General features: G+C 58.0%; 1 protein-coding gene across 1 annotated transcript; it reads right to left on the reverse strand.

Moving 5' to 3' along the window:
* Nucleotides 1-3,705: 3,705 nt before the first annotated feature.
* Nucleotides 3,706-7,100, reverse strand: DLX2 (distal-less homeobox 2). The gene is made up of 3 exons (XM_058548632.1): nt 6,393-7,100; nt 5,756-5,940; nt 3,706-5,237 (listed from the first exon to the last, which is right to left on the reverse strand). The coding sequence occupies exons 1-3, from the start codon at nt 6,784-6,786 to the stop codon at nt 4,830-4,832; spliced, it is 987 nt and encodes a 328-aa protein (XP_058404615.1). The 5' UTR covers nt 6,787-7,100; the 3' UTR covers nt 3,706-4,829.
* Between the last annotated feature and the right edge of the window lie 3,276 nt (nt 7,101-10,376).

Genomic DNA, 10,376 nt, shown 5'->3' on the forward strand with positions numbered 1-10,376 from the left:
GGGGCAGCAAGTAAGGCTTAGGGGGCAGATCCCAGGTGGGGAGGGAGGACCCTGCGTGGGGCAGGCTTCCCCGGGGCTGTTTTGAGTGTCACGACCCTGCGAAAGCCCGCCAGTCTCTGGAGAGCCTAGTCGGACAGGGCCAGGGGCGCGTGTAACTAGGACCGCAGGATCGCGCCCCACCCGCTGGCTTCTGGGGGCCCCAAAGTGGAATGCAAAGGGACCTGCATTTTAGGAGGAAGAGAGAATCTGTAGCTGCATTCTCAGAGAGGTCTCTGACCCTAAACAGGTTTAAGCCATTGGTGGTCGCTGTTCCCTGGCGGGAGAGGAGCCGGCTTGTGACTTTTGAGCGAGTGCTTGGGGTCAGGACCGGCACGGGGACACCGGGGTGGGGGTGGTGGTGAGGTGTGCGAGTGGAGAGGTGCGGCTGGGTATTACGGTCAGTGAGAACGGCTTTTTCTGAAAGGCAAGGAAGCCTTCTGCTCCTCGACACCGTTTTCCTTCTTGGGGGCTTCTAACAGTGGAGGGGACCATTCGACCCCTTCTGCACTCCTCTCTTCCCCTCTCCCCCTTTCTGCCAGAGAACTGTTTGTAAACAAAGCTCCAGTCTTCCCGCGCTCTCTCCGCCCCGGTCAAACCTGATACTTCCCCCAAACTCGCCCCATCAGTCTCGGAAATCCTTACACTGGACGGATATTCACAATTTTCACAGTCCTGAAAGAAGGCCGAGAGGAAGCCTCCTAAACGGTCCCACATTGCAGCCGCACTGATTAGGCCCGGGATCCGTCCCCTTTCTTCTCTGCCGTCCCCAGCCCGGGAGCCGCGGGGTGGGCGGCGGGTCCTGCGGCAGGGGGAGGGGGATGTGGCTAAGCCTAGCAGAGCCCCCGGGGCGGGGAGGGGTGGCGGGCGGCCGAGCGCGCGCCGAGGGGTGGGAGGTGAGGGGAGCGGGAACGGCAGGAGAAGGGGATGCGGGCGCGTCCCGGCTGCCTGCATCGAGAATTGGAACTCAGTGCCAGCGCTCTGCCGGAGTTCCGAGCACCCTTGCCAGGAGGTGGAGCGGAGAGGGCCGGGCATCCCTCACTCCTTGGCTTCCCTCCCCCTGTATCCCAGCGCTTGTCATGTCCTGTCTCCGGCCCGATATTTCACGGGAGCAAATGGAAGGGGATTACAACGAAGATTTATGTGTGTTCCGAGCACGGCTGGTTTCCCAGTGTAGGGAGCCGAGATCGCTGCTTCCCATTTCGATTTTTCATTCGCGCTTTGGGGAGCGCAGTCGGGCGCGGGGGGAGCGTGTCTGCGCGGCGGCGGGCTGATCACAGGGCTCCGAGTCTCCTGGCAGGCAGCGAGACTGTGAGAAAGGCTTGCCAGTGCGTCGCCCCGGGCGGGGCTGGAGCCGGCCCCCGCCTCCCCCAGCCCGGCTTTGTTTCTCCTCTAGCTCAGCCCTCCCTGTCCCCGCCCCCTCACTTCTGGGACCCGGGCGCATCCTCGCTCTCCCTACTCTTTGCCCTTCTCCTTGTCTGCGGAAACGCCCCTTTCCTCTGGCCCCTGCACCCTCCTGCCCTCTGCTTCCCGGGCTTCCAGGGGAATGGCGCGCCTTGGCCGTGCCCGACCTCGCCGCCGCCGGGTGCCAGGTTCGGTGACTCCGGCGAGTCTGTGGGGCCTTGGCCCACCCCGGTACTGGGGCCGCCCGCCCTCCCGGCTCCCAGGCTCGCTCTTGCCAAGGCCTGTTGCGTGATTCCAACTTGGACTGACATTCCCTGCCCCGGGCGCTCCGGCGTAGTCCTCTTAATCATCTTGTCTGCTGCAGATCCTCGACACCAGCCAATTTACTGCCCCGTCTCTCCTCGCTGGTTTCAGGAGGGGGAGGGGAGCGCGCGCAAGGGGAGGGGAGGGCACAGTCAACCGCAGGAGGAAGGCTGGCACCAGCTACTGGCACTCAAAGAAAACCATGGAATTTGGAGCTGGGGGGAGGGGAAACAGGAATGCGGGTCTGCTAGGCAGCGGCTGCTTGGGGAAGCCAGAATCGCAGGGTCAATGGGCTTCAGCCTAGGCCTCCCTAGCCTGGGAAAACAATGCAGGAAATGCAAACGGACACTGGATTGTGTGATATCCCTGCCTTCCCCAGAGCCCCAACTCCCTGACCATACTCTGTTGTAAACCAGACTCCATGCAGGCCCCAAAGCAATCTGGCCAGAAAAGTCAGGATTCCTCTCAGGATGATGCCACTGGCCTAGAAAGTCACCCTGTCCGGTGTCTGGTATGTGGCAGAGGTGAGTTGAAGACACACAGCAAGGAGGGCCTGAATAACCACCCTAGAGGTGAGGAGGCCTGGATCCAGCAAGAAGGGCTCTCTGGCTTGCCTCAACCTCTTCTCCAGCAGAGGCAGGTCCCTTCAGAGGGGATGGCTGAGGTTCAGGCTCCCAGGTAAGAAGCTGCCAGAGCTCTCCCAGCCTTAGAGTGCCGCTCTTCCGTGCAAGGTGAAGTTGGAAGGCCTCAGAGGGGTAACTGTGGGCCTCATCATCTCAGGCAAAGGTGAAGTCTCCCCGTTTGGGGGCATTGAGATAAAACAATATACTACTAACAGCAAAAATTTATTGAGTGCTTACCATTTGCCAGGTACTACTGTGTTACATCATTGCCTCATTAAATGCTCACAACTCTGAGATAGCTGTTATTATTTCTCCTATCTTATAGATCTGCAAATTGCAGCACAGAGAGGTTAAGTAGGTAGCCCAAAGGCACACAGTCAGTGATTGAAGACAGGAAGCTTCCAATCGTAGGCCCCAGCGCTTTCAAGGAAAGGGACTTTCAGTTCAAGCCTGCATTACCCACCTACCCCTGGCCTTTGCAGGAAATGCCAGAAAGTAAGGTCACTTCCAAAACTGGAAACTAGTTTGGTGGGACCCAAGGCAGAAAGCAGAGCTGAATGATGTGTGCACCTTTCCCCTTGGAGAGTGTGAGGTGGAAGGATGCCACTCCCGCAGCGATGTGCATTAGTCTCTGCGTGAGTGTGCATGAGTTTGTATATCAGTGTGTGCATGAATTTGTCAGTGTTATGTGTGTGATTCAGTATGAGTGTGTGACTGTGTGTGGATGAGTGCGTGTGTGATAGTATAGATGTGCCTGTGAGAGAGTCACAGTGAGTGATTGTATGTGTGCTGGCGCAGTCCTATGCGCCGGGGTCGCCCTGCATTCCAGAGCAGCCAACCGAGTCTCCCGAGAGGGCCTGTGTGACTCAGTGAGCTCTCGGCTCAGCCAGCCCCAGAAGGGCCGCTGGGCAAACAGAGGGGAGGGTCCAACGAAGGGGTCTGACCCGGGCTTCGGCAGCGTTCAGGCTCAGACGGTAGGTTCCCCGCGGCGGCTCGCTTGCATTGCATGGACCCCGAGCGCGGGGGCGGCGGAGACCGCCCAGGCGCGGGGCGGTGGCGCCGGCGCCGGAGGGGCCCGGCGGGCGGGTGGAGGCTGGAGCCGCCCGGCGCTGAGTGACTCACCACGCGGCAAGCTGGCGAACCCCGCGCCGGGACTCCGGTGGGGGCAGAGGGTGAAGACTCTGTGGGGGCCAGCGCCGAGCGCGCCTGTCCTCGCATCGCAGCACCTCGCCGCACGCGCAGCCTCCCAAAAATGTAAATATCACTCTTGGCTGACCAGGTTCCCCGCCCTGGACAGCGGCTCGAGCTTCCAGGTGACACCAAGGAGAAAGCGCACACATCCAATGAAAACAATAATTTATTTAAATAACTCTTCATATTGTAAAATCAACATTAAGAGCATGTTGTTTTCATAATAAATAACCCCAAAATACCTTTCAAGAACAAAGACTTTAGGATAAGATAGAACAAATCCAAATCAGTAGCTTAGTTTAACTGAGAAAATTTTTCAAAGGGAAAAATAAAAGGGAGGGGTTGCTGAGGTCGCTGCTAAACCGCAGTTTTCACAAGTGGGGATTTACAAAAAAGTCTGAAAAGATGAGTATTTTTATACAAATAAATCAGTGGGAAAATCTGCACAGACACCTTTATTTACAAACTCTATGTCGAAGTCCAGGCTAATAATCCTGAATAGGTTTTAAAAAAGATAATTTAAACACATTTTTTGCAGTGTCCACATATTAAAAAATCATTTTTTTCCAACATCAAAATGAGGTCATCCGCAAAGGCACCTAAACTTTTAAAAAAATAAAAATAAAAAAACTCCACTGGTGATGGATAAGGAAAGAGCTAAGGGAGCGTTTCTGGGGGAGAGCTAAGGCGGGGAGGGATGGGGGCTCCAAGGGCTGGAAACGGCAGGGCAGAAAGAAAGCGGCAGGCCTCCCGGGTCAAGGGGGCGTGTTGGGGAGGGCGGGCAGGCAGGACCCCCGGAGGTCAATAATCCCAGCGGACTGGAGCTGAGCCTGGGGGCTGGCGAGGAGAAAGGAGCCTCAGAGCGCCAGGGAAGCCTGGCGGGGGGGGGGGGGTGGGAGGCGTCCCTCTCTCGGACTGAGCTCGCGGCCCGCGGCGAGGAAGGCGCCGGACAGCCTCGCCGGGCGGGGAGGGGAGGGAGGCAAGTCTGGGGCGGGGCTCAGGTCGGAAAGGCGACCGTGGCGGGCGGCCTTCGCTAAGCCGCTGCCGGATTCCTCCGAGAGAAGCCTGGGGGTCGAGAAGACGCCTTCCAGTTCCCGGCCGCGTGGTGGCCGCGCGCGGGAGCAGGGCCTGGGGCAGGCCACCCCCCGCTGCAACCTCTGGGAGGGGTGGGTGGCGTCTCGGGGCCAGTTGGAGGGACCCTCTAGCTCTGGGGGCGAGCCCTGAGGATAACAGGTCTCGGCTCTCTCAGTCTCTGGCTCAGTCTCCCTGGGGTTAGAAAATCGTCCCCGCGCTCACTGGGGCGCCGCCGCCGCCGTGGTGGTGGTGGTGGTGGTGGTGGTGCGGCTGCGGGGTCTGCGTCGGGTGCAGCAGCGGCGCCGCGGCCTGCAGGTGTGAGCCGGAGCCCGAGGCCTGGTGGTACCACGGGTAATTGCCCAGAAAAGCTGAGGCCGCGCTGCTCGGGCTGGAGCCCGAGCTGCCAGCGCCGCTGCCGCCGCTGCCCGGGCCGCCGCCGCCCCCCATCCGCTGTGGCGCGCCGAAGTCCCACGAGGCCGGCGCCGAGACCGGCGGCGAAGCGCAAGGTGGCGAGGCGCTGGCACCAGGGTGCTGCTCCGAGGGGATCTCACCGCTTTTCCACATCTTCTTGAACTTGGATCGGCGGTTCTGGAACCATATTTTGACCTTTGCGGAAAAGGGACCCGAGCATTAGTGGAGGAACGTTGGCATGGGGCAGGAGAGGGGAGGAAGCGTAGAAAGACCGCTGGTGAGAGGTGGGCACCCAGCACCCTGGGCAGGTAAGCGGATCACGTGCCGAGGCCTCAGAGGCTCTGATGGTTCCTACTCCATTGGGAGGTAATCTCGAAAAGCCCGGGACGGTTGTTGTTTGTGCGCTGTGATGATGGTGTTACAGCGGGAGGGGGTCGGGAGGGCCAATTATTTTGCCCGCTTAATCAGTAGCGCGGAAAGACAACGTGGTACAGAAGTTCTGCCCACCCTGGTCCTTTCCTTTTCTCACACGCGGCGGCCCTGTGAGAGATTGCAGCTTTGGGCGAGGAAGTTTAGGCTGCCCAAGGCGCGGGCCCCGAAATCCTTAAAATTACTTGGAAAATACCTCTAAAAACATTGTCCTGAACCCGCCTGCTTCCCGGCCATCCCAGGCCAGCGACCCCCCTCGTTCCCCCCAGGCCGCGAGCCCTCACCTGAGTCTGGGTGAGGCCCAGAGACGCCGCCAGCTCGGCTCGCTCGGGCAGTGCCAGGTATTGAGTCTTTTGGAAACGCCGCTGAAGAGCCGCCAGCTGGAAACTGGAGTAGATGGTGCGGGGTTTCCGGACTTTCTTTGGCTTCCCGTTCACTATCCGGATTTCAGGCTCTAGGTCCTCTTTCTCTGCAAAGAAACGCAATCGTGAGAACCGCGCCACCAGGGGAGCCCAAGGAGGGCCCAGCTTTGGACTTGGCTTGAGCCGGGAGGCGGGTTCGGCTGAGGCGCAACTTTGCAACCCAGCGATCCGCGCCGCCACCGAACCCGGGAGCTGGACCCTCCAGGAAAGGGGAAGACAGGCGCATACTGGAGAGAAAGGAGAAGCAGGTGGCAAGGAAATGAGGCTACCGTGAGGCATGGACGGCGTGCCCACTCGTCCCCCGAGGCCACCCGGTCCCACCAGCTGAGCACCGAGGGACGTACCCGGTGACCCTCGGCAGATTGGAGGTTGAAGACGGTAAAGGGCGCGGGGCGGGGGGCGAGCAGACAGTGTGAAAGGCCAGGGATCCAAACACTTTTATCCCACCCATCCCATAACGAGACCGACTTGGCACCCTTGACGCCAGCGTTATGCATACCAGGTTCGTTGTTGGCCGGGGATGAACTGGTCCCGTAGGGCGCGTAGGAGCTGTAGGCGGCGGTGTAGCCCAGGTCGTAGCCGCTCTTGGCGGAGTAAGGGACGTTGCTGAGGCCACTGGCGTGGTACTGGTAGGAACCCATGTGCGCGTAGGGCGAGCCCCCGCCGCCGCCGCCGCCCGCCGGGTGCTGCTGGTTGGTGTAGTAGCTGCTGTCCGTAGCTGTGGACACCGGGAGGGTGGGCGACTCCTGGGGCTTGTGGAGGCTGCTGCCGTTGCTGCCGCCGGGGCCAGCGCCGCCGCCGCTCGGGGGCTGCTGGTGCTGGTGGTACGTGCTGGAGGCTGTGATCTGGGTCGAGTGCATATCAGCCACCAGACTGTCAAAGACTCCAGTCATCCTGGCCCGGGACGGGAAAGAGCAGGGGTGGCGGGCGCGAGGCGGGAAGCGAGGCGCCTCCTCTGTCTCTCCCTGTCCCCTCCAGCAACCAATGTAATTACGGGGCAGGGGGGGAGGAGGAGGGAAACAAGAAATGCGGCAACGGTCTACGCAACTCCTCCTCCGGGGGGGGCGATCACCGTGCACCGCTCGGGACAGCTGCCGCCGGCCGCATCCTCTCGGCCCGCTCGGCTCCTTGCCCAGCGCGGGCTCGGGCGGGGGGCGGGCAGTGGAGGGGGCAGGAGTGGCAGGGCCAGGTCGGGGCTCCGGGAGGCGGGAGCAGGCGAGCAGCAGCCTGGAGCGGCTTTACGATTGTCTGCGGGGCGGGCTCCTGCAGGGTGGGCATTTAACACTCGTCACGTGAGCGCAGGCGACGTCACCTAGCAACAGCCAATCAGAAGCGCCGGGCCGCGAGGCTCCGGGCGCCCGGGAACGCCGGGCGGGGCCGGGGGCGGGTGTCGCGCGGCGGGCGCTGCGGCCGCTGCGGTCGCGGGTGCAGACTGGCCGCTGCGGACTGTGAGCAACGAGGCGACGGGCTGCGGGTAGGGCGGCGGGCGGTGGGGACGATGCGGAGTCAGGGTGGCCGGCGGCAGGAGGACAGAAGGCGTGAGGCCGGAGACTGGCATTTCTTTCAGAGGAAGAAGAAATAAGGTCTCCCAATCCCACTCTGTATACAAGTGCCAATCAAGTCCAGTGATTCGTGCCTCCGTGTCCGAGGTCGGCTTACAAACATTAATCAAATTAAAGCGGTGCCGAGAGCCCGGCCAGCTCTGGCTCCGCTTTTCCTCGAAGCGTCTGGCGCTGACTCTTGTCAGCCATTCCGCACTTGACTTAAGTCAATTGATTTAAATTATCCATAAACCACGTATAATAATACCTGCTTCCTAACCAACCCATAGGGATATTAGGACAATTAATTAGATAATGTTTAAACGATTTTTCCTTGTTGCTTGAGAGAAGAGCTATATAAATTCAAAGGTATTGTTGCTAATGATGTATTGGAAACCGTTTTCCCTTGTACTTTCCTGACACGCCGAGACACCGAGTAATTACGTATTTTTGATGGCTAACTGACACCCAAAAAGCGATCCCGGGGATTTCCTTCTAGCTTGGAAAGCTAGACCAGACTGAGCGGATGGCCTTCAAAGTTCATTCTAACTCTAAATTCTATGTTTTTACGAAAAAGAAGTGGGATAATACTTAGGTGAGAGAGTTGTCTCGATACTACAAGTGTTGGTAAACTTACAGAAACAAATAGAGCAAGTTTTATCTCATGCACTTAACTCTTTTAGTTTTTTTCACTTTAGGACCCTGTTCCTCCCTATCATTGCAATTTCTTCTTCTTTTAAATCGGAAGTGGCGACTTCCTCTATATCTCTGTTTCCTGGTGGTTGGGACCCTTGGCCCGGAGTTGGGGACACTCGCTTTTCCTGGACTCCAAGTCCGCATTTCCTGCGGCAGTGCTGCCTTGTGGCGCCACCTGCTGGAGGTGTGAGTGGTTGCGGCGGGCCCAGTAGACGGTCTAATCATGCCGAGGCGCCAGCCTCTGAAACCCCCCAAAAGAACAAAATAGTAATTAGAAGCCACAAAATTGTGCTAGTGCGCGCCATCTGAAGCACCCCTTCCCAAAGACATAACATGTCGCTGGAAGAACTTGTTACAACAACTACCTAATGGAAAACAAGTTGATACTTTGAAAAATATGATCTTTGGTCTTCTTCCCCAGAAAAAGCAAGTGTGTAATTAAAACCCCAGCTTCCACATAGCTCACCCTCTGCGGAATAATGAGGAAGGTAATCCGCCTTCAAATCTGCCTGGATTTAGTTCCTAGTCTTTTTTTTTTTTTCGGTTAAGGAAGGCCCCTAGATGGAGAAGGGTGAGCTGCGGGGCTCACCACCACGGGACTGCATTGCCTCATCGCTGCACTCAGCCTGCTGCTTTGTGGGTCCCAGTCAGAAAATTAACCTCTTGATGTTTACCAAGATTGCCTTTTGGTGCCTTGACTCCAAATTCCAAATTTTTTGGTCACCACCATGGTAGCTATTTTGACCTAATATAGAAACTTTTTTCCCCTGAAAATGAAATATAAAAGATCCAGTCTTGCCTTCTCTCTGCTCCTTTGTTCCCACCCCAAGCATATCCTCCAGACTTTTTCATGGTGGGAAGTTTGTTGTATTTTATTATCTACGAGAGAACCTACATTAATAGTCTAAAGTCCAGGTCAGCTGAGATCTGGAAAATAGCATCTTCCTGGAGGGAAATATGACTCCAGCTCCCCTCTAACTGGAAAACAAGGGACTGTGTGTGTATGTGGTAGAAAAGACCAGAGGCAGTGAGCAATGGGGGAGAGAGAGAGAGAAAGAGAGAGACGATTTACAACTGTATTTGGAGAATCATGTGAAGACTTGAGATATTGGAGATATTAATTCTGATAATCCGGACACAAATCTGGGTTTGCCCAAATTATCTGCTCACCGCATCACAATATCCAAATGGTTTCCTCACTTAGTTCTAAAGTCGGGGAGACAGTACCGCAGAGAATAGACATTGTCGTCCACAGTTTAGAGCAGGGTGATGCCCCTCTCCACAGTGATCTGAGAGGGGTGAGGGGGGCTCAGGCCGAGTTAGCGGGAATAGAGGTGCCTCCGTGCGGCCAAACTTCCTCCTCCTCCGCAGGGCACCCTCCTGCCCCTTTTCTGCTTTCGGTTTTCTCTGTCTCGGCCCGGCATTCTTTTATTCCGCAGGGACCTATAACGAAGGATGGGGGAAGGAGGGGAGCTTAGTGTCTCTGCTCTGGCCTTGTATGTTCCAATCCCATCGCTGAGACATTCCCGCTTTGGATCCCGTGCCCACCAGGTGGCCGCGGCACTTTATCTGGTCACGGAATCTCACCGTCTCCTCCCATAGGAGCCTCGCCGCAACCCTTGCCACGCAGGGGCGGAATCATCGTTCCCATTGTACAGATGAACACTGAGGCTCGAGGGAAGAAACAACTCCTTTGAGTTAGGTACCCCTCCTTTCTCTATTGTCATAGCGCAAATCACAGGGTGTTCACTGTAAGCCATGACTGAGCAGCTCGGAGTCTCCAGCAGAAGGCTAGCGGCCCTGAAGAACAGGTCTGCTGCGCCTTGCTTTCAGCCCCCTGCCCCACCGCTGGTCTGGGTCAGGATATCAGGGCTTCGCCTGGCCCAGTGCATTGCCTCTGATCGACCATTGGGCGTCCTCCACTGCACAGAAAGCCGACCTGGCGGATTATGGTGGGGGAGAGGATGCCCCCTGCCGGCGGGGAGCTGGGGTGGGCGCCGGCGTGCCCTTCGTGCGCAAAGCGACCGGCCCATTCTCACTCGCCTACCCCACTCAGGGGTCACTCGCGCTGTTGCGGGACTGCCCCGTGTCCCCACGCTGCACTCTCTCGTCGAGGGTCCTGGGGACACGGGTTTCGGGCCATTGGTCCGAGAGGCTTTCTTTGGTGAGGCTCTAGGAACCTGCGCTTTCGAATCTCTTTGGGGTTCGTTCTAGAACTCAAAGACATTGGGAGAAGGTGAGAGTTT

Source organism: Diceros bicornis, chromosome 10 (assembly GCF_020826845.1).
Source record: "Diceros bicornis minor isolate mBicDic1 chromosome 10, mDicBic1.mat.cur, whole genome shotgun sequence".
NCBI classification, from domain to species: Eukaryota; Metazoa; Chordata; class Mammalia; order Perissodactyla; family Rhinocerotidae; genus Diceros; species Diceros bicornis.

What these genes read in the sequence shown, in the direction of transcription:
- DLX2 (XM_058548632.1), bottom strand. Translation starts at nt 6,786, where the DNA reads ATGACTGGAGTCTTTGACAGTCTGGTGGCTGATATGCACTCGACCCAG. An exon ending in CCCGGCCAACAACGAACCTG is followed by an intron (nt 5,941 to 6,392) that starts GTATGCATAACG and finishes GTTTCTTTGCAG; the next exon opens with AGAAAGAGGACCTAGAGCCT. An exon ending in TGGGCCTCACCCAGACTCAG is followed by an intron (nt 5,238 to 5,755) that starts GTGAGGGCTCGC and finishes TTTTCCGCAAAG; the next exon opens with GTCAAAATATGGTTCCAGAA.